The 22,838-nt window shown below is 53.4% G+C and overlaps 5 protein-coding genes across 5 annotated transcripts; 4 read left to right on the top strand and 1 right to left on the bottom strand.

The window, feature by feature from the left end:
• Nucleotides 1-1,095: 1,095 nt before the first annotated feature.
• BESB_067560 (uncharacterized protein) lies at nucleotides 1,096-3,753 on the top strand (the record flags this gene model as incomplete). The annotated part of the gene is made up of 1 exon (XM_029365149.1): nucleotides 1,096-3,753. The coding sequence occupies one exon, from the start codon at nucleotides 1,096-1,098 to the stop codon at nucleotides 3,751-3,753; it is 2,658 nt and encodes an 885-aa protein (XP_029218732.1).
• Nucleotides 3,754-5,558: 1,805 nt separating this feature from the next.
• On the top strand, nucleotides 5,559-7,826 carry BESB_067570 (putative G protein-coupled receptor 89; the record flags this gene model as incomplete). The annotated part of the gene is made up of 1 exon (XM_029365150.1): nucleotides 5,559-7,826. One exon carries the CDS (start codon nucleotides 5,559-5,561, stop codon nucleotides 7,824-7,826), a length of 2,268 nt encoding a protein of 755 aa, XP_029218733.1.
• A 3,704-nt stretch (nucleotides 7,827-11,530) lies between these two features.
• Nucleotides 11,531-13,190, top strand: BESB_067580 (AGC kinase; the record flags this gene model as incomplete). The annotated part of the gene is made up of 2 exons (XM_029365151.1): nucleotides 11,531-12,331; nucleotides 12,450-13,190. 2 exons carry the CDS (start codon nucleotides 11,531-11,533, stop codon nucleotides 13,188-13,190), a joined length of 1,542 nt encoding a protein of 513 aa, XP_029218734.1.
• A 3,573-nt stretch (nucleotides 13,191-16,763) lies between these two features.
• On the top strand, nucleotides 16,764-17,123 carry BESB_067590 (uncharacterized protein; the record flags this gene model as incomplete). The annotated part of the gene is made up of 1 exon (XM_029365152.1): nucleotides 16,764-17,123. One exon carries the CDS (start codon nucleotides 16,764-16,766, stop codon nucleotides 17,121-17,123), a length of 360 nt encoding a protein of 119 aa, XP_029218735.1.
• Nucleotides 17,124-18,034: 911 nt separating this feature from the next.
• On the bottom strand, nucleotides 18,035-21,159 carry BESB_067600 (malic enzyme; the record flags this gene model as incomplete). Its single annotated transcript, XM_029365153.1, has 7 exons — nucleotides 18,035-18,214; nucleotides 18,440-18,564; nucleotides 19,009-19,211; nucleotides 19,481-19,623; nucleotides 20,027-20,283; nucleotides 20,643-20,814; nucleotides 21,124-21,159. The coding sequence occupies 7 exons, from the start codon at nucleotides 21,157-21,159 to the stop codon at nucleotides 18,035-18,037; spliced, it is 1,116 nt and encodes a 371-aa protein (XP_029218736.1).
• Between the last annotated feature and the right edge of the window lie 1,679 nt (nucleotides 21,160-22,838).

Here is a 22,838-nt window from a genome sequence, read left to right on the forward strand (position 1 = left end):
TGACGTTTTCCCATACGAGATGAAAAGCGTTTCATCAAGGCGAAAAAGAATATACTGGACAATTAACCGCGCAGGAGCGGCAGACTTGGCGCGCTGGCTCATCTGGCGAGGGCTAGCTGTGCCGTAGCTGATGTCTTGCGAGGGGGCCCTGCTCGCGGAACTCTTTGAAAAAGGGAAAACAGATATAGTGTCTTACAGTTTTTTCCATAGCCTTCGCTGGCTCAGCGGTTACTCATCAGATCTCTGGCGCTGTGACGTCGGTTCTTCTGCGGTAAATTTAGCGATCAAGGAGCGGAGTGAGACAGCTACCCGCGAATCGGGATGTGGAGAACGTGAGGTGGTGTTTGCATGAAAATTGTTCGTTCCGGGACAAGCTGGCCCACTCGGATACTGTCGCTGAGCTAAGACTCTTTATGAGGACCCTTCTTCGACTTCTTCACCTGGTATATGGCTCGTGTGTTGTCTGCCGGTTTGAGTTTATGTTTGCTGAAGTCCCGCGATCCCGAGTCATAGCAGACAAACCGCTTCTTGTGCGCCGCTCCAAGTAGATCTCCAGGATACGCACACTACCAGTATGTCTGCAAGAGAGGCTACTCTGTTGGAGCGTTTGGTGGTTGCTTGTAGATGCCTTGTTTAGGCCTCCGTCGCTGCAGTGCTCCTGAGGCTCTCGAATGTCCCTGATGGAGGCATGCCAGCAGAGAGTGTCACTGTCCATGTCACGGGTGTAGGACTCAGGGTGAATATCTCGCCCGGGACTGCGTTTTTTGCTGACAGCATATGCAAGCTTTATTTCGGCACTGGAGGGCACCGTGGATGGAGCTGGACGAGGCCCCTCTCGAAATTCTCGCGCGTCTATAGTGTCGCAGACGGCCTGCACCGCCTGTCACATGGGGCGTAAGCGCCTTGTCTTTCCTGGAACGGATTTGAGGCGGCGGGCTTGCAATCGGGAGATATAGTAGGGATAGTGGGCGCAGCCGGACATATTGAGAAATGAAGGCGCAAATGCATGTCAGGTTGATTGACAGGGCACGCAGTGAATGCACCCACGAAAAAGGCACCTTGTCTCTTTCATCTCACAGTGCATTATGCCTTAGAATGCGGCCGCATCCAAAGACTGGCCGCCGGCGTCTGTCGCCGCCCGATCGCAACGCTGTTGCCCAAGGTGTCACTGAAGGAGCGGAGCTGCGGCGAGAGTCTCCCGGATTCTTTCCACCGCTCACCAACAGCCCTCCGACGCTTCACTCGTACAAGGACTCGTCTCTGTCATCCCTGTTGTTTGGCCTCTTATGCTGTTTGCTTAACATTGCTCTATACTTGATCAGTGGTGAGATTTCGCGTTTGCTTCAACAAGAACGGCAGCTGGAGCGGCATGACGCACTTCACTACGTGTGTCGCGAGGGGGGAGGTGGAGACCACGATGGTGTCAAGTCTCCAGGATCGCCATCTAATCTTAATCGCGGCCGACAAAGCGGCGAACCATGCACAACTGTGTCTGGTGACTCTGATGTCAAGACCAGGGTCGTCGTCCTGAATATCCCCTATTTCATGTCGTGGTTTTCCCAGTCTCTGCAGGTGTGTTTCTTCTTTTTTGCAATTGCGGCGATCAAGCGACGGAAACGACGCCGATGCGCAAGTGTGTGTGAAACTGAACTGGTGCGCGCCAAATCCCCCCGCGGGACAGCCCCGGACCTTGGTGACAGTGCGCGCGTCCGGTTCTCGTCCGTAGAAGGCGATCAGCACGGTGTCTCTTCTGGGGATAGGAACCAGAGCGGCGGCGACGGTGGGAGTTGCTCCTGCCCTTTGAGTGAGGTGAACCAGGAGGCGTCGGTCCATCCCCATCCACGGGAGTCTCACCAGGGAAGGCGGTACTGGCCGCTGGCCGCGGAGTCGGGCGGCGCTGAAACGGGGAATGTTTCTGACGAAATATCAAGTAAGTCGTCTGAGCTTGTGCGTGTGTCCCCGACTGATGTTGCGGCTCAAAGTAAGAAGCTGGAAAGCAAGCAGCAACTACCGTGGCCCCCGTCGGTGCGTTGCATGAGAGAAGGTGGCGCTTCAAGCCCCTGTGCCAGTCGCTTCCGGTCTGGCTTGCTGAAAGCAGAGCTTCAGCAGCCTTTGATACCTGCTGACGAAGGTGCTCCGGAAGGCTCACCGATAAATACAGATGAAGCAAATGGCATAGTGGGCCAGGAGTCGACCGCAGACGACTCGGGAAGCGAGTGGTGGATAGATGGTGTCGAAGGTTTACTCATTTTTGGCTCAAATGAGGAGCGACCTTCAGAATCCCGTGACGGGGAAAGGCGCTATGCAACTAAAGGACAACTAGAAACTGATTCCTGCGCGCGCGCCGACTCGGATTCCGGTCTGCAACTACAGGCTCCACAGAGAAAGGCTACAGCCGATTCGCACAATCCTGGATATTCTTCGCAGGGAAATTTTTTCCTGTTTTTGAGAGCGATAAGGAATTGTTTTAAATATTGTGGAGAGAACCTTCGAAAACATCTGTGGAGCAGCAAAATTAAATATTATTTGTCAGAGTCTGTTGCACATCCTTTCAGAAGGCACATCTATACTCCATACCTAAGCGAAACGTACGAGCTTCTCAAGGATTTCGTGGAAACGGATGTGCAATACGCCAGTTTCGATGAACTCGTTTGGGCATGCGCGTGGATTGGAGCTCTTTACCTGCTTCAGTCGTGGACATGGACATCTGCGGTGGGCAAGGACGGTATGAGTGTGGGAACCGTGACAGCAATATATAATATCAATCCGGTCTTTGTTTTCCTTTTCACTGTGTGTTTGTATAAAGAAGGGGCAGATGATTGCGTGCAAATAGTAGCGCTCATCCTTGCTACAGTCGGAGTCGCGTTGATAGCCTACCATAATGAGGGTGAACCAACGTCAACCTCAGGTGTTTTGTTGTCGGTATTTTGCGCAGCTTCCTACGGGCTCTTCGAGGTTGTCTTCAAAAATTATATCCTGAACGGGAGGTCAAACCTCCCTTTAGCGTTCATTTTTTTGATCGTCGGCATTATAGGAGTGCTAAGTCTGTTTATTTTTTGGATACCACTTGCCATTTTACATGTGCTGCGTCTCGAAGTATTTCCTGAATCGCTACCCCCGCCACTTCTCATCATCCTTCTCATCTTCGTATGCGTATGCAGTTGCCTACATACTCTTTTACTCCAGGTGTCTCTCTTGCTGTTACCATCTCCAATCCTCGTAGCGTTGTGTTCCCTCTTGTCGTTGCCAGCGGCCGCGGCGGCAGACTGGCTGAGCGGCGGAGGTGGGGGCGTGGGCGGCATAGGTAGCTTCTTTATTGCCAGTGCCTTTCTAATCACCTCTGTCAACGAGTGGAGGATTCAGGATCTCGAAAAAGCCCGCACGTACAGGCGGCTCGTTTCGCTTGCAGAGCAACATCCTCGCGAGTATGATGAACTCCGGAAGCTCATGCAGACGCCTGATATACACGCAGCCACACCCGGTCGGAGAGCGTCTTGGGTGGGCGGCGAGTCTCAGGACGCGGAGCCGTCCTTGGAGTCCATCGCTGCGCATCTCGTGGCACAGAAGAAAGACGAGGACGTTGGCGCTGAACTCAAGGAGATGTTTTGCGTCTTTTCCGCTCCGGATAGTGAGAATGAATTCCTTGTAATTGAAGAAGCCGATCTAGCTCTCTTCCATTTAGGCTCTGAGGCCACGCGTGAATCAGAGAAGGGGGACGACGCAGATCCCGATTCAGTACAGGCCCCTATCTAGAACCCAGGCACTTGTGCTGTCTCATGTATCTCCCGGTTGAAAGTCCTGAGTGCGTTTCTGACTTTGCATTGCGGTCGGAGGCCTGTGTGTTCTATTTGCCGTGAATGATAGTTTGTCAGGCGAAGGAGACACGTGAAATCCGGTGAATCGAGATGGTTAGTTTCCCGGTCTCTAGTGGCGAAGATGGCATTTTGTAGGCCAAAGCGCCTTCAATTCCATAAGTTTCCTCCGATGAGACCAATGTTCTTACTGTCAAAATGGACGTAACTGCCCTTCCGTGGTCGCCCCCGCACCGCCCCTCCCATGCATACCGGAGAGCGCCGTTTTACGGAAAAACAAACGACGGCTACCACTCCCAAGTCCTCTAGTACAGGCGGTCCGACGTAGTTCTCTCAGTGCAAGCAGCAGTATGTCACGATTGGAAAAGTTTGTTTTGAGCTCTCGACTGGCAGTCCTCGATATTTATCTGGTGCAGCTCTACGAATGTATACCCCTCGTGCTCGCGCACTGAGCGTCCGTACGAGGGGGTAGTGAGAAACAGGCTAGACATGCAGAGCCCGGGGCAACGGAGGCGAAGTTGTTGCTCACACGCTCTTCAAAAACCGTGGAGCACGTCTCCTGGACGGTTCCCGTCACGACTGCCGCTAGAAAATATCACACACAAATATGTCTCTGCATGAAAAAGCGCGCATGGTTGGCAGTTTCGTAGAGTGACCAAGTGCCGTCACTGGAATCGGCACGCTGAGCAGCTGTGAAAGGGCGCAGAGAGCAAGGGGGAGAGAAAAGCTGCCAGCGCGCTGATGTCCGCGCACGGCTCGGAAAAAAACACCTCTCCCTGTAGTTTCCCTCAGCCGTAACACGATTTCCTCGTTGTCTTTCTGCCGGATATTCGTGGCGGAAGAAGCCGGGGAGCTGAGTCTCTCCTTTAACGGCCCGAACGGCACCATGTGACTGTAGATGTTTCTCTAGGGAGGTTCGTTTCGTCGAGTGTTGCGTTGCATGGCCCCATAAAACGGAGAGAAATGTGTACGACAAGGTTCGTCAAACTGCGGTTCGCCTGGCACGAAGGAGCAGCTTAGTCACTCTGTTCGTGTTTACTTCACTTGTTGTCGTCGAGAAAGAACGGCAGGTCCTGACTCGGACGCGCACGTGATGCTCATGCGTTTGTAGACTCAGGTTGTGTGAACTGAACGGGAAACAGCTCTTCCCTCAGTGTTTGGTCGACACGTTGAGAAACAGTGGTGCCGCTGTATTTTCTACTCCTCTTAATCACCTGTGTTCATTGTATGCGTGCGCTCCCGCCCCAGGGGAGCCAGCCTATCGTTTGAGGCGTCCGGAATCCCGTTGAGCGCACTGCCCGTCTTGCTGGAACAAATGTTCCATGTGTACATATAAGCACACATCGGCTCTTCTCTGCGGCCTCGCCTTACGTCCCCCGTTGCCTCTGTGGACAATTAGGTTGGGGAAATGGTTGCTGCAAAGGCATCATCGTCGCATCCGACTTCTCGACCCAACCGTCTCTGCCGTGTGATCCCCGCACGGGCTGCCATTCGGCGGACTTTGGACGATCATCGAGAGATTGCCCATGCTAAAAAATGATGGTGCAGAAATGAATGACAGCTCCTCTGTTCCTGAGCGGCGCAGAGAACTCAGCGGACGGGGTCAGGCGGTACAGGGAACTTGTGAGCGGTGTTCTGTTTTGCCTCGTTGCGTAATGTGTCAGGAACTTGGAAGAACGGTGCATGAGCGCGGCTGACTGAGCTGCATTTCTCTTTCTCACTGTGAAACCCTGTTGCTTACCGAACATGACGATCCCTCCTCTTTCAGCCGCATCTCCTCTTAGCAACACGCTGACAGGGTTGTTGCTCGGCATCATTACAGTTGTAGGCTTTCATGCATGCCTTTACATGGGTGCATACTGGTTCTTTGCGAAGCACTTGTATCGCGACTACGAAATCAAGCGCCTGTCGGTCCAGAACCTATTCGCTGCTACATTTACAGTATGTGTATCTATGCTTCAGCTTCTGTTGCTTGAGCTTCTCCATATTCTGAACCCAACCTTAAGGAAGTTGGTTTGGAACGTCGACCTCATTTGCGTCTTACTACTTCTCTACCTTATCCTGCCTGTATTTATTGTGTACAACCTACTTGTGCCCGACCAAGATCTCTTCAAAATTCCCGACCTCGTGTCTGCCTTTCCATCACTACAAAGTCTCAACATTCCGGCCTTTTCGATTGGCCATCTAAGTCTTCCGGCCTCCCTTCCTCTTCCTGCATCCTTGACTTTCCCGTCACCGTTGACAGAGCGTTCGCGCGGTAAACTCGCTGCCCTTCTTCCTCGGTATCCTATCCCCTGGCGCCGGTGGTTTCTGGTGGCCTTCGGATGCGTCATTCTCCTCCCTCTTCTCTGGTCGTGTTTCTACCAGTCGGGGCGGTTCCTCCACCTCGATCCCGCGATTCTCTCTTCCCTGTCCTACACGGAGTGTCTCCTCGCGTACGTCGGCGTGTGTGGCGTCACCGTGGTGTCGGCGCTGGCGGGCTTCGGGTCCGTCAATTACCCGTACAGGAATATCACGGCCTTTCTGTCGCCGGTCTCCCAGGAGCAAGTGGCAGAGGTGGAACAACGCCTGCTGCAGACGCTCTCTTTGATCGCAGAGAAGAAGAAGAAACGCAAGCAACTGCAGCAGTCGCTGACCAGGCCAGGGCGCTCGTCCCACTGGCCAACGCCGACGACGGGACTGCATCCCGCAGGGCCGCCAGGCAGTTGCCGGGGCGCCGCAGGGGTGCGGGAGGGTGTGCAAGCGAGCCGCGGACGCGTCGAGACAGAGGAAGGAGTCAGCGTCTTCGTGCACGGCGGCTCCGCCTCTTCCGACGCAAGCTACCGACATGCGAGTTCGGGCAGTGACGCAGAACGCGGCGGGGCGGCGCACCCGGGGACAGAACAGTATCCCTTTGGCGGCTGTGCGCACGCAGGCCGAGGATGTACGATAGGCGGCAGTTCAACGGTGAGTGGCGTGGGGGCGCACTGCGCCGCGCCGAGTGTGGAGGAACCAGACTTCGCGTCGGCTGCTTGCGCGGTTCAGCAGACTCCGAAGCTTCGTCAGGGGTCGCCACCTGTGAGGGAACGGCCTGGCTTGCCTCTGGTGTACAGCGAGGTGAAGACGCACCGGCAATCTTCGCGAAACCGATGTCCCTGGGAGAGGAGCGAGGACACTGGGCCGCAAAGGCTCAAAGTGAAGGAAGGACCAGTCAGGCCTGGAGACTGCAGAGGTGCCGGCCTCGCCAGTACGGGAAGTTTCCACCCAGAAAGCGACAGCGAGAATGGAACGTCGTTTGGAATGTGGGCGTGCTTGCGGGCGGTGTGGGCACGGGTCAGGTGGCTCTGTGAAAGGATAGTGGCAGCTGTGAAGGGCCGGGCGGCAGAGAAGGAGTGCCAACAGCTTCAGAGCGAGATTGCCGCTTTGGAGGATTTGTCTAGAGAGCTGTTCGTTGGCTTGGACGATCTCGTTCAGTCGCGCGCCCAGGCGATTTTTAGCAGAACTCTCTTAGGTAGGCTAAAAAATTTGTTGGGGTGGTGCATGACTGTGGTGTGTGTCTACCGGATTATTACGGCTGCCACCAACGTGCTGCTTGGCCGCGTGAACACCACGGACCCAGCAACGAGGACTTTAGAGGTCGCCTTGTATTATCTGAATATTCCCTTAAATGTCGCGGTGGTTTCGCCGTACCTCTCCCTCCTGTTGCTGGGGTGGATCATCGCGCTGACAATTCGGGGATTCATTGAAAAATTGCTTGCTGTGTTTCGCTACGTTTCTACATCTGTATCGAGCAATGTATTCGCTCTGGTCATGTCTGAAATCATGGGTTTCTACTTCTCAGCATGTGTTCTACTTACGCGTATGTATTTACCGCAGTCATATAGGGATGCGGTGACAGAGGTAATTGCCCCTTCCCTCGACTTTCGAGTTTTCCATCTTCATTTCGATCGAGTGTTCCTCCTCTCTTCCCTTACCTCCTTTGGAATCGTGATGCTTTCTCACAAGCACTCCCTCGAAAAGTTCAAAAATCTTTGATATCTTCAACAGCTCCGTTGCTATGCCGTCATGTTGGGAATGATGTGTTGGACTTCGCCCTTCTTGTGTTCTGGTGTAGTGTCAAGCTCAAACTATGGCCTGCGTGTTCTCAAATGCGCGTCTTGGTGTGTCGTGCGGCGCACCAAGCGCGAATACCGGTCTTCGCATGCCTGCATACCTTTTGAGCACACCCCCCAGGCTATGGAGGTACCGCTCTCCCGAAGGCTGGCGGTCCCCCCCCCGCCCCCATCCAAGATTGAGGCGCCCAGAGTGTACCGTAGTGGGTGAGCCAGTTGTCCGGCCCTTTCCCCTGACTGCAACTGCATTCGCAGACACTCAGAGGACTTGCTGTGTCGTTTCTGTAGCGGGAAAGTGGTTTGGCGCCCTCGTCTGGATGTAGATTGGCACTGAGGCAAGTCATATCCTCAGGGCGTGACCTATGTTGTAAGAGGCACATACGTTGTCATTTCCTGTGTTGGCGAGCGTTTTTGCTATACTCTCTACGATCTCTGCAGGGCAGTGCAAGCATGGAGTAGTAGTTTCGGTCGTGAGAAAGCCTTCAAGCTTTCGGGTTTCCATGCTCATATTTTTGCACATACATACCGGCAAGCCTTAAAAGAGCACACATCTTTCTCTACACTGCTCGGCCCTCAAAGACAGTTGGCTCAAGCAGACTCAGATACACCTCGGCGACTGAGACGTTTCATGAATCGCTTGGCAGGACGGAACAAGTTCTGAGAGAGGATCATTCGACTGTGGCAGCTGTCACGAAAAGAAACTGCTCTCCATGAGGCAGAGGCCACGATGCACGAAGGGGGCTTACGTTGCCGTTGGTCGGACGAGATTGCACGGGGCCGCACACTGTTTTCTGGGTGTCATCCAAGAGCCGCTTGTGCGCTTACATATTGTCCCGTTACCGACGGTGACAATGAAATCGGTCGGTGGGCTCGGCAGGCCACTCGTAACGCAGCTCTCGCCCTGGAGCCACCTAATACTGGTGTACGGACCCGAGTAACACCATACCAACCACACCGCTTGTACGTCTGGTCCACATCGTCCTCCAATGTACTTCCTAGCGTACTGCGCGGAGATCACCCTTCCTACGCCAACACAGTTCCGATTCGTGCGTATTGTTCCGCCGGCAATCTAGATGGCAACTGCCGAAGTGAATGCCACGGCAATCGTGTAGCTCTCGTACAAAAGTTAGTTTTCCTAACGTATGCATCAACCGGTGCGGGCACAGAGAATAGCGAGTCGACTTCGCATGCCGAACCAGCGCTTTCTCTAGTTTGCTTCCCTGGCGTCCCCAGCTCACGGCAGAGAAAAGCATCGCTTCGCTCCATGCTTCGCTCGGTTTCGACACTCCCGAGAATTCTGAAGTCGCAGTTGCGTCCCCGCCGCCCTCTCGGTATCAAAACAAGTATTCGTCATTCGGGGTGTCTGAATAAAATGCAAGCCGTGTTCTATCCTCTGGTTTAGGTGGATGGCCGCAAAAGAACCTGTGGTATAACCTCTGTCTGCCCCGGCAGTTGCAATGTCCAACGTACAATTGAAACGGGTCAATTCCGAATTTTCCGCTATCTCACTGTTTGTCTGCATGCATTACAAGTTGTGTTCTCTTCGGTGGCAATGATGTACTTTGAAACCCCGTATAGGAGCGTGACTATTGATCCCACTGCGGCTGTGCACAGCTGGGACCACGTCCGCGTGTTGCTGCTTATAGTGGACTGCGACAGCGCCAGGCACGCTACGGTGTAGCCGCGTTGAGGGTGGTGGTGGTGCCCTTTCCCATTCGCGCTGCATATTTCGTAGGGTTTGTGCTCTTGCCGCTCATGAAATTAAAGCGCAACCTGTAGACTGCCAATTCTTGCAAAGTTGATCCAGTTCTCTGCGCTTCATCGTCGGGGGCAGCTCGCGGGTGACGTCCCCTGAGAAGTCGCCGCACCAGGCCATGCGACGCTTGCTCGCGTGTGAACAGGCTTCTGTGGTCAGTCGGGTGGCGCCGTCCGACTTCCGCTGGGGTGTTGCGGAGGGAGAACGGCCTGATTACTGTGGAGAGTAGCGTGTTCTTTTTCCGGTTCTCTGATGGCCCACCTTTGCATGCGGGTGAGAGCCCTTTCTGCAGTAAAGTTGCGCTTTCTCGGCGTAACTCAGTGTTTTCTGCGCCCTCAGGAAAGCGCGTCGGGGGTCTATATTGCGCAGGCCATCTATTCGCGTTGAACGGGCGGCCACACTTTACCTTTCTGCAGCAGTTCGGTTGCGGGAACGATGGTGGTGATGTCCTCGTCTCTTACTACTCGCAAGCCAGATTCGGGGGACGCAGCCGGGATCATTGGTGGATCGCTTTCAAGGCAACTTCGTGTTGTCCGTCTTTGTCTGTGGCCTTCTGTCACGTACTAGACATCGTTGCTGGTGCTCCAAATACGGTGAAAACCGTGGGAAGGAGGCGGTACCAGAGGTTCGTGATTACAGCCGGGAGAGGTAACCACTTTTTGATGGCGCCACCCGGGGGAAGAGCCGCTTGTACGACTTTTTTTCTGGATCGGCTATTCCAAGTGAAATCTCCGCTTTTTCTCGCCCAAGGTTTCTGATTTTTAGCTTGTTCTTTCATGATCTTCCTCTCACGACGATCCACTTGCAACACCTGTGCGGTCCGACGAGCGCTTCAACGTTGCCTGTCAAAGCGGCGTGTGGCCGTGGGCCGTTTTAGCCACATCGAGGCCCTTTTTCGTTCCTTTTTAGCTTCCTGTTCTGTCTTGTTTTGGAAATCCCTTCAGGCAGATCGGGCCGGACTACCAAGGGCAGCGGGCGGCTTTTGGAAGTGCTGTTATTCCATTTCAACACAGAACAGGTGCTCGTCTCTAACATCCCAGGGTGACGTGGGCGTTTGAAAGGCGTGGGTCCGTCACCAAGTCAAATAAACGTCATTTTCCCGGCGTGCACTGTGGGCCATTCTCACGGATGCCAATTGATTTGTGGTCGGGCCGAGCGCTCGCTTCAGTGTACAGAGTCTATGGGGTAGGGCGCTTTTCTTCCGAAGTGACGGGGACATCCAGTCGATTCTGGGACTTCGGCTTGGAAAAGTGTTTCTACGCGCCATGGGAAAGCAGAGTGCTTGTCTGAGTTATCGAGAAAGCTGTATGTATGATTAGGTGCTTTGGGAGCAGAAGAGCTCGTGCCTGCTCATCCCGCAGGAAACAGTTGTACACGATTGTTTCGCACTGCCGGTTTTTGTACAGAACAGTGCTCGCGGGGGAAAAGTTTCACGGAACGCTTCTTCATCTTCTGACGGAAGAAGTTCTGGGAAACTCGCGCCCGTCGCGATTTTTTCTCTGCATCCGTGCAGATTCACGCTTCGGGATGCAGAAGGGAGTTTGTGTGCCTTCCGAGGTTCCGTTCTATTTTCTGCGTCCTTTCTTGACTGTGCTCAAGGGGCACAGAGTTCTTATATGGCAATTGCCAGTGCTTGGTTTTTAACAGGAGCAAGCCATCAGCGCCTACGCTAGTTAGTTCCGTGGAGGGTGAAGCGTCAACGATTTCGAGGACCCTGATCACACAGGTTTTTGCATTGCACGTCCTGCAGCCGTGACATTTTTTCCGTCAGGGCTTGGAAGAGGGAAGGAGACAAGAGGGCGTATCCATTAGATTTTCTATGACCGGATCGTTATGCAAGGACTTGTGCACCGTCACTTACATGTTCTAGTATGCCGTTGTGTACAATGTCGGTGACGTCCGGGCAGTATCCGGTGCAGCCTCCTCAGAGAAGACCTTTCTTCGGCCGCGGTAACTTCTTCTTTTTGGGTAGCGGTTCTTCTGACGGTGCATCGGTTGGGACGGCAGGGGTTCTCCCTTCGCGGGAGCCTTCGGGTTTTCAGATGTTGACGAAACGAAGTCTGTTTGGTGTGTCCCATTCGCCGTCTCATTCCAGTAGGACGGTTGCTCACATGGCACCGCGTTCGCAGGCATATACTCAGCCGCCGCAGCGGTCTAGTGGAGATTCCCCGGTCGCGGAGAAGGCACTGTGCTCCGGTGGCAGTGCCACCGCTCACCACGCGGGTGCGATGGGGTCAGTCTCTGCTGTGTCTGGCCCACTGGGAAGGATGTGGGGGAAGATCAGTAGCATGAGCACGATGGCGACCAGTCGAGGGGATAGTTTGCTGTCTACGAGCAGTCGAACGTCGGTTACAGTCGAATGCAGTCCGCGAGCGACGCAGCCGGCCCCTAAAGTTGCCGATCGTGAGAGTCGAATTCTTTCCCAAGTTCGTCAGGATCTCCTGGCGAGAAATCTATCGATAGACGACTTCTTGTTTCACGAGACTGTTGGCACTGGCTCATTCGGGCGAGTGTGTATAGTTGATCTGCGTGGCGCGGCCGGGTGGTATCCCCCGATGGCATTAAAGATTCTGAGCAAACACAAAATAGTGAAGATGAAGCAGGTCGAGCATGTGAAGGACGAGAAGAGAATTTTGTCGTCGATAGAGCATCCATTTATTGTTAACCTCCTGGTAAGTGGCGAGCAGATCTCCAGTTCTGCGGCGGTGTATATGGGCTTCGTGGTTTGCATGGCCCTTTCCAGTACAGCACACACCGGCGGTCAGCATTTTGTTGTTGTTGTCAACGCAGGCTGCCTTTCAAGATGAAAAGCGATTATTCATTTTGATGGAGTATGTTAACGGCGGGGAACTCTTCAGCCACTTGCGGCGGCGCAATTGTATCCCGACAGATCAGGCTCGTCTCTACGCGGCCGAGATCACACTGGCGTTTCAGTACTTGCACCAGCGGCACATCGTCTACAGGGATCTCAAACCGGAGAACCTCCTCATAGACTCCCAGGGTCACATCAAAATCACTGATTTCGGTTTCGCGAAAGTTGTAAAAGATCGCACTTGGACGTTGTGTGGAACTCATGAATATCTCGCGCCAGAATCAATCACTCGCCGGGGCCACGGCCTACCCGTTGATTGGTGGGCTCTTGGGATTTTGCTGTTCGAGATGCTTGCCGGTCATCCGCCGTTTGTCGACGAGAATCCCCTTGGCATCTACCGAAAGATCATTGCAGGTAAAATTGAATTTCCTCGATCTTTCGACTACGCAGCCAAGTCTCTTGTTAAACGGCTGCTTACCCACGATCCGCTTAAGAGATACGGATGCTTGAAAGATGGGGCAGAGGACGTGAAAAATCACAAGTTTTTCAAGGGCATTGATTGGGTTCAGTGTTACAACAAAAGCATTCGTGCCCCGTATTTACCGAATACCAGGGGGCCGCAGGACAGTAGTATGTTCGATAAATACGCCGAATCAACCGAGTCCTCTTCCCCGCCAATAGGTGCAGCGGAGCAGCAGGCGTTCTTCGACAATTTTTGAGCGACGGAGGATCGGGCAGGGTCTGATCGGATATGTGTATGTCCTCTAGGTGTGTATCAGTGTGATTCCGCTTGTGAATACACAATGGTTTGTGCTGTGCGCGTTTCCCATGTGGCACCTGGGGGCAATGATCTGTTCTTCTGCCTTTGACTATTTTTCAATTCGTTCTTCTGTCATGCTCCCGGAGCAAGCAAAGGTTGTATTGTTGATGCCGGTGGGCAGTGAACAATTGTTTTCGAGAGTCGGGAAGCCGAATGGCGGTGACTGTGTTTGGCGCAAGACATTTCGAGGGCTGGCGGCAGTCTGTAAACTCTCACGCCAGCGGAGAATCCACAGAGTACGTGAGTCACTTGCGGTTCTTCGTTTCTCGGCACCGTACGGAAAGACTGGCCATGGTAGCTTTTCGTCGGCAAAGAGATCGAGTGACTGGCCTTGCCTCCCGCCAGTCTGGTATCACTGCCGCGAGGGGGGGGCGGGTGGTGGGGGGGGGGAAGGGGGGGGTGGAGGGGAAAAGACCACCTCGACCAAGTGATACGACGCACCAGGCGTGTAGTTTAGGTATCTAGCATGTTGCAGAGCCAATCGCGTTTTGCGCAGCCAGGGATGACGTCGAGCGTGTTTCGCTTTTAGAATGGCGCAGGCGTGACAAGGAGCGTTAGTTCTTCGGGGAACCGCTTCCGCCTACCAGTGTATTCAGGTGAAAAAAAATTAGCGAAGTCTCCGTACAGAGCCTGTGCGTGCGAGAAAGTCATTGGACAGGACTAGAATGATAGGGAACAAGCAGAGGAAACTTCCTCAAGTAGTCGTGCCAAATCATGGCTGCCTTACGTCAAAACTCAAGCATCTTCACATGCTTCTTTATTTTCGAAGGGACTCGCGGCATGGGGGGGCGGGGCGGAGAGACCCCGATAAAGCTTTGATCTGCGTCGTGGCCACAGCGACAGCGGCGGGATGCGCCGGCAGCTGGCGGAAAAGGGCGTCTTCTTGGCTAATGGAGCATGCAACATCTGAATTTGTTCTGCCTCCGGCGTTGTGCAAATGGCAGCTGAAGTATTATCTTACGTTTCTGCGACTATCTATTGCCTTCGTATGGGGTTCAACTCCCCACACTTGTTTGCTACCTGTAGCCTGCATATGCAAACTAAAATGAATGTCACCACAAGCCGTAGCGGGCACAGACAGCAGTGCTATACCAGTCGTTGCCTTCCGTGTGGTCGAGCCTTCCTGAGGCGTACGATACAACGGAGTTTACAAGTGGCGTCTGTCGCGTATTATTACTGTATTAAACTCAAGTTCCACTGCAATAAAGTTCCTTCAAGCTGTTGTTCCTTTTCAAGGGCGTTCTGTTCTATTCGTGCAACTTCAAAAAATACGTCTTTTTTTCTTTTCTCGATGTCTTCCACTTCATCGGCAAGCGTGCTCGCTTCTACACAGGAATGAACGGGTGTCTCGGGTGGCGAACTTGTAAAATCAGGATCTAAGCTCACGTGACACACGCGATGCAAGCCGCATCCGCATGCTCTCTTCTAATCGGCTTTCCTCTAGTACCTTTTCGGCTTCGTGGAGAAGCACCTCTAACTCGAGTATTGCCTTCAGGCTTCTCCACATGGATGAGGCCTCCTGCATAGCGCGCTGCAGAGCAAGGCCGTCCGCGGGGGAACTTGCACGGCTCTGTGTCTGAAGAGGTTTTGCCATTGCTTATTTCGGAACTACAGAATAGTCCAGTTCTAATGTGGCTTGCAGTTCTTTCGCTGCGCGTTGCTCGTTTCTTTCTGTCCGGAGGTTGCACATGGCGCCTCGGGTTATACGGAAGCGTACATACATGCCGCTGAAGACACCGACAGTCACCATACCCATGATGACGCGCTGTCGAGGTTTGACAGCACAACATTGCCTATGTTTCCATTCGGTGACTGGTTACCTTTTACTTCTGGAAAGGCGAGCCATCGTTTGGTGTACCTTAAAAAAAGTAATGGATGGGCAGACCAAGGCGAAGTGCGGAAGCTGCTTTCTGCTTTCGACGAGAATACTCGAGTTCCGGCGCGTGCCGCTAAACCGGGGTTTATGCAGTGGGAATCCGTATTGGAGTGTTTTGGTTGCGGGCCACTGCTTAACTCGGGCGTCACGGCCGCGAGACAGCCAACAAGCGCGGCATACTTTAGGGCTATCGCGCTGTTGCCTCCCCTGCGGCACCGTTTTTACGTCACCGTAGAGAAACGCAACACCGGCCATAGTCTAAAACATGGCGACCGGTCGCCGATCTCGGAGCTCAGGTATGTGTTGTCATCGGAATACACTCCTCGCTTCCACAATGTGAAGCATATCTCATGCAGAGGGACATGCGTAAGAGGTCGCTTGAGCTCCATATGTGGAACACTTTCCCTGGACGAAAACTACAGCGGAGCGATAGCTTTCGCGGACATCCAATAGCCCACATTGTCGCTGCTCATGCCGGTCTTCTAAATGACTTCCTATGTTGAAGATACTGTTTTCTGCTTTCCGAAGAAACAACACTCCAAGACGTCAGCCTCGGCTATGTAATTTACGCATCGCCCATGTCTATGCGTGGGTGGGTAGGGGGTCGAAAGCAATCCACGCGAATCGACACATCAATCCTAAATGACCACATGCATGGAGAGTTCGTTCAGCAGAACCTTGTAGGCTCCGGGCGCGGGCCAGTCCACTGAAGATGCAGAGCGCCACGAGGACTTCTTGTGCTTCAGACTTGGGCTGCGTGCGATGCTGTGGTTTCACGGAACTTCGGGGTCCACAGCTTGAGCGAACACCGTATCTTGCGTCAGCGTCAGGTGCGTGGCAACTCCTGTGTTTGCTGGCACCATCACAACTGCGAAACGCCTGAATTAAGAGCAGCGAGTTTCGATATGACGACATGGTGCTGGTAGTTTACTTTCCTTCAATTTTCCTGGGCGTAATGCTACTCGAATGTTTGCTCGAAACGTTCCGTAGTCCGCAAAGCGGCTTACGCACTACGGACTGCATCCGACATCGACGTGCCCCCCCCCCCCCCCTTCACTATTCAGCGGTTGCTAGCAACAAGAGTTGGTGGTAAAGGTGGCAGTTTCCCACGAAAACGATGATTGTTCAGGCGTTTGGGAGTCTGAATGCTTGCGTGTCGCTTCTTCCCTACTGGCAGGCTTCGGCCCGCTCAGCCACCGTCTGCACAATGTATGAGACGGCTTTTGTTGGGTGAACCTTGGATTTTCCTCAAGGTGACGACAAGTGGTGGCGTCGGATCCGATATGCATGCCACAAACACCCGGTGGATACCGGCCCAGCCCGGCGGCGCGCGACGTCTGCGAAAGCCGCAGAGAGTGGGGGCGAAGAGACGCGTGAGGACTGACCCCATGAAGAATCAGGTTATGCGACGTGGGCTGCTGTGCCTGGCATCATAGGCTTGGCCCGCAGCTGCTCGCCACCGATATACCTCACCTCTGTCACATTAAAGCATTCGTGATTGCTCTGACGGCTGTGCAGGTGTTTGTAGTAGTTGTTTGTGTATGCTTTTCTGACTTGCTTTGATGCTTCTGTGTCTTGCCCCTTTGGAATACCGAGATGGCGTGCCGTAGACTCGCAGCAGCGGCCATCGTGGTCGTGAATGTGGTAGGCCTTGTGCTCGTTGGTATTACTGAGACGGTAGAGTGCACAGAGCCTGTGCAAGCTGTGCAACCGGAACCAAGTGCTCATCCCGGCGGGGGACCACAACTCGCCCGGGCAGTGCAGTTTCTTCAATCGGGCGCCCAAGCCATCAAAGCTAACAAGGTGAAATCGGGAGCAGTCGCTGTAGGAGTTATATTGGCCATGCTTGGTTTAACCTATTTGTTCCGGCGCGGACGGAAAACTGCGGCTGGGAGAAAAGCCGTCCTGAGGAAGCAGCAAGAACAATCGGAGGACGATGACCTCGAAGAGGAATAGTTGACAGATCCCACGTGTCTTTATTCCGCTTTCGCAGCTGACTGTGCGACGCAATGTATGGTGAAGAAAGCAGCGCTGGCGACTAGCGCGTGAGGGACGACAGAGAAACCTCTCCGAGGACTTTACTTGTCTCCAGCATTCTCCGCGTACAGTTGAAGCCCTCCAGCCTGGTAAAACTGTTCGTTGAAGAGAGTTGTGTGGTGGTCAGCGTCGCTGAAGGAAACTATCCTTTGTAAAAGAAGTGTCGCCCTCCCAAGTACAGCATAAACGTGGCCCTGTTCTTTTTGAAAGGCCACCCGGCGTGGTAACATGATTCGTCGTGCTCGCGGTGAAGGCCTCATATGATGTGAATACGTAGACGAAAGGAGGGGAGGAAAGCGCAACGACTGACTTCTCGCATGTGTTTGGACGGGGGAACTGGAGGTGAAACACCTCCCTTGTTTATTCGGCCATTATCTGTGTCGGACACGTGAAAACTGCCTTGTGCATACACACATGTTGAGTGTGCCGCGGAAAGTTTTTATAGACGTGTGAACAACTAATTGCTACAGCATGAACATTGTATTAGCATGACCGCACACACGTGTGTTCTATTGCCCGAAGGTAAGGCAAGCAAAACGTATCTGTCGCGCTTAAGCAGCGCCCTTTCGAAGAAGATAAGACCGGAGATTCTTGGAGCATCAGTTTGGTAACAGGAGTTGTTCAGACACATCGGATTGTGAGTGTGTACGCGAACTTGGGAGTCGTTGGTAGCGTCTGATAGAAACGCCCCACAGTATAATTTGCCACACCACTGGCCTTAGGGGAAGAAAAAGACGCGACACTGGACTCGCTACCACGCGGGAACACACCGCCGGACTTTGGCAGCTGCGGAGCATCAAACTGGAAGCGGATGGATAAGCACTGCTGTTCTAGTCGTCAGCGATCAAGTCTTCGTCGACGTCGTGCTTCCGCCGAGGCACAAAAGAGTTCACTGTTGTTGGCTGCGAGCTCAAAACGCTGATACTGACAGTGGTCTTAATCTCGTGGCCAGAAAACATCGACTCATGCCCGCGCCCGGACATGTACCCAGCCATTCGCCGGTTTATTGCCTACGCAGAAGGGAAACCCAGCACTGGTTCGCTGCATGAGCCACCCAAGCATCTGTTGCCTTCTACACATTCGGCCTCTCGGCACTGCCTACAGTCGCCAAGCTGCACTAAGCCTCTCCACGCAATGGCTTCGAAAAGGGAAGCAGTGCCTGGACTGAGAGTCGCTGCCTGCCTGCTACCAACAAACGCAGAGAAACCCGAACTGCACGAAGCTGCGCTGCTTACTCGCTTGTTGAACTTCTGCCAGGATTTCGCGCGATCCTCGGCGTCTTTCTCCGCCATCTCGAGCTGCTGCTGAGCTTTGATGGCTTTCACCCGCCGCTTCTTCGAGTTTTTCTGCGCCTCTGTGTCTGAATCCACAAACGTGTAAGCCAAAGCAGGAAGAGCTGAGACCGGCCGAAACGCTCCGTGCGGACCCGTTTGCATTTGCACAATTTGCGAATAAAGCTGCACACAGACTTCGCCAACGAAATTCCAGGGAAAAAACCCTTCTGGCTGTCTGCTGATCGAGGAGGCACAGTTCACGAGTGCGTCCACGCGTATGCGCCTGCATCAGAAAGTTCTTTCACATGCAGTTAAGCTACACACATAGCCTATTTATCTTACGTGCAGGCATAGTGACAAATATATATATATATATATATATATATATATATATATATATATATATATATATATATATATATATATATATATATATATATATATATATAAGGCGGCGCGCCAGAGGGGCGAGGCACATGCAAAACGCGTGTGCTGTCAAGACCTGAAGGGACTCTCTGCACCACGCTTGCCTGTCGGTTTGATTGCGAGGTACTGCGGAATTTTGTATCCGCCTGGGGTGATGATCTCCTTTACTCGTCTCTTGGGAGCGTCCTTCTTGGGCTTCTTCAGCCGAACCTGGTCAAACTTCACCTCCTCCGAGTTCCCGTACTCCGTATACGTGACTTTGTATCCGCTAGTCGTGTGTTCATCGACGACGCAGTCATACCACTTCCTGCACCCGCAGACACACAGACGCGCCGGCCTCGGGCATGTGGATCTACGCAGACGGCCGCCGCAGCGCTTCAAACATACATACACAGCAGCGCCCCCCCAGACTCGACACATCGGGTTGTCGTGTTTCCTGAGGCCCTGCTGGCCTCTAGAGGCCTCGCACAGGCGCCGGCGTGCCAGCGGCGCCCTACAACGGATCAACTCCCCGATCTTTTGCGCTCGACGGGAGTCCGCAGGCTGACAGATCTTTCACATGCCCCCCTGGCTTACCCGTCTTCGGAGAAGATCGCCTGGGCAGCGGTGCCCGGAGGGACCGCGGACGGCGCGACTGGACTGAGAAGCTGAACTTGATGAACGGGGTACTCTTGCTGGTTTTTCCAGCCGATGAACTCGACGAGGACGCGCTCGCCTTGCTGCATGACGCCGCCACAAACACGCAGCCACAGAGCCAAACCCGCATGCAGACTCGACTCGGCTCCTCACCGCCAAGCTTCCCCGCCGTAGGCAGAACGCGAGAAATGACACGCGTGAAAAGCGAACTGCGAAAGAGGCGAAGACCGCCAAGCCGGGCCGAGACAGGCAAACTCCAAGCTACGCTGAATGAAGCCGAACCAGCCGACGACTAGTCCACTCACAAAAGGCGCAGATACACGCGCTGGTCAATATGCGCGCATACGCGCGTGCAAACCTAGAAATACATATACGTATATTTAAATATTTATAAATATATATGTAAATAGAGTGGACGCGCAGGCGAGGTGCGTTGCTTGAATGTTGCGCGGATCTTCAAACTGTGTTCAAATGTGCCCAGCGCACTTTGCTTTTTTTCAGATCCAAGATTTCGGCGTAGAATTTCTTTCCCTCGTATTCGGCCAGGCAGGTCCGTCCCACGACGGATGACCCGCCAGAAAGATGAGTTAATCTCGTGGAGCTCTCAGACGCGTCTGCGCTCTCGAGAGGACGTTTCACCCCCGCTCCAGTTGTCGAGACGTCTCGTTCACGTGTTTCAGCGTCCTCATGCGGCTCCTTCACGTCTTCAACTTCTCGGCCTGCCTCTCCAGCCTCCGCCGCCTCTGCAGCAAGCACAGAGTTGCGTCACAGCCGCGTTCTCTCAGAGTGGAACATGATTACCGTAGTACGGAAATCCATTTAGCTGTCTTAAGCTGTCCAGTGAGGTGGTGGTGCAGTGCAATCATAAACAACGGGAAGCCTGAACTCAGAAGCAGTGTGCGAGACGTAGTCTAGGCCTACCGGCTTCATAGTACTGAGCGCCGGCGCTGAGGAGAGAAATCTTACCCAGGGCGAAGCTGGTCGCCTCCCTGCGGTGTTGATCTGCCAACAGATGCAGCCGCGCGTCTCGGCCCCCGTCTCCTCTCGAGACCCTCCGCTGAGGAGCCTTGGTTCACAGCCCCCCATTTTGCAGGTCTCTTACCTGCCTTTGCCGCTTCTGCTTGTTCCTGCGTCTGGAAGGAAATCAAATCGCGCGTGAGCGATATAACTTCTTCCAGATCATTCTTGAGCTTCAGCAGAGCCGCCTCTTCGGGCTGCAGCTTTAGCGCCTCGTTGACTTGCTCCACTTGCTCTTCATATTGTTGGAGCTTCGCCTGCAAGGGAAAACCACGATATGAAACAAATGAGAAAAACGCATGCAGAACACGGAGACAACTCAGTTACATGCTCATGTGGTTTGCAGAGGAGAATCGCCACGGTGACCTGGCTGCACCCCTTCTACATCTATCCGCAGAAGCACACATTTACACACGCATCTCTTTGCATCCACGTCTAAACCTCTCGATGCGTACGCGCATCGAAACGCAGTAGTTGAAAGCTGGCTGCGCCTACAACGCACTCTAGTGCGTCTCCGAATCAGGACGAAACGGACAGCTTGACCTAGCTGCAGCGCCAAGTCTCACCTGAAGATCTTCAATGGAGTCCTCGAGCTCCGCCATGCTGATTGCTGGTTTTATCGAAGAAGAAACGTATCCTAAAGGTTTCCTCTTTCGTCTGCACTCCCGCTGTCCTCAGGCCGCCGACTCCCTCTCTGTCACAATCTTATCCCGAAAGCTTACATATACAGACATGCGGGAAGAAGTACCCGCTGTCCATGGGACACCCAGCTCGCCTTCAACCCACTTTCCGAGGAAGCTTTCAACGAGTCCCACGATCCAGGTCTTGCAGTTGAGAAGAATAAAAGTGCGGATGAACTCGATGTAGGGCCGCTGCTCGGCGGAGACGTAAGTCGACAGATGTAAGTTTCTGGTAATGTGACAAGTGGTAAACCGAATGTCCCGCGTTGAAAGATCCACAAAGATCAGAGCTTCCGAACAACTCTTATTTGAGGTGAAATCTATACCCCCGCTGTTTTTGGTGGCAGCTCTCTTTAGTAAACCAAGAAAATACGTTTGTATGTTAGCAAGACCAGTGTCAGCTCGTTTTGGAGGAGGACAAGAAGAGGAGAAGGAGGACAGCCGGAAGAACTCTACGGGTTCTCGAAAGGGTCTTAACACGGCGGCGAATCTTCCAGAGAAATAGGTTACAGAAGAGGAAGGGACTCTGCGATGACGCGCGGCCTGCCCCCGTTTACGGAACTATCCACACGAGCGTCGCTGCCGAAGAAAGGTCGGACGGATTCCACGTGAAGACTCAGCATAATATCCACATGCATGTAGACGACACGCGGAGAATCGGTCTACTTTCTGCGAGCCTCTGAGCGGGAGGCTCCGGAAGACCGAAGAGAACAGAGAAGAGCCCTACATGCTCAAGAATCCAGCTCTATGTCCGTCTACAGGCGCAAACCCAGGCACCGGAAGAGGATTGACGGACAATGCGATGCACGAATGAACAAAACAGATGCCTCAGCATGAGCTTATCTCAACAAAAGGCGAGACAGGACAGGCTAAAGTTCGAGACTCGGATGGGAAGACGCCACCGTTGCTCGCTCACACCTCAAGCAGATTCATCAGTACGCAGCCTTGGGGCCACCGTGGGACTGAAAGAGACACAAACGAAGCAATGTGAAGAACAGAGAACTTTTTTCGGCACGACAAAGCGAGAAAAAGCCAAGAGAAGTGGGAGTTTGATTCTCGCATGTAAACGCTGAGCAGTCTCTGAGAGCAGTTGAAACTGGAGGAAGGTCAAAACCTTCCGATAGCAAAAGAGGCAGACAGAAAGGGAAGCGTTTCCCCGATGTACAGGAAAGGTACAGCGAATGTTACTGTGGAGTCATTTCCCCGAATGCGGCCAAGGAACAAAAAAGCAATACCTCCACGTGTAGCTTTTTCCCTGCGTGCATGCATCTGCGAAAACTGCAAAGACTGAGATGTTCGCCGGGGCGGGTACGAACACTAGAGTGTACCAGAGACTCTCAGGGCATTCCCGTTCAGTTGCAGTCCCCAGACGCCGTCCAAAATCGAGCAGACGAGCTGTTTTGGATCTGAGGAAAAAGATGCTTTCCACTATCTCACTTTTACGGATGCAGACCGCAAAAGCTCTAACGGTAGAACGGGTTACAGGCACCGAGCCATTCATGCTTACCCATTCCGGAGTGTCGTCCGCCATCTCCAGCTCATTTCTCTCGTTTGCATGTCGTGCACACCTACCGACGAACAGACAGTACATGTCTTTTTGC

The sequence above is a fragment of the Besnoitia besnoiti genome, chromosome VI (genome assembly GCF_002563875.1).
Source record: "Besnoitia besnoiti strain Bb-Ger1 chromosome VI, whole genome shotgun sequence".
Lineage (NCBI taxonomy): Eukaryota > Apicomplexa > Conoidasida > Eucoccidiorida > Sarcocystidae > Besnoitia > Besnoitia besnoiti.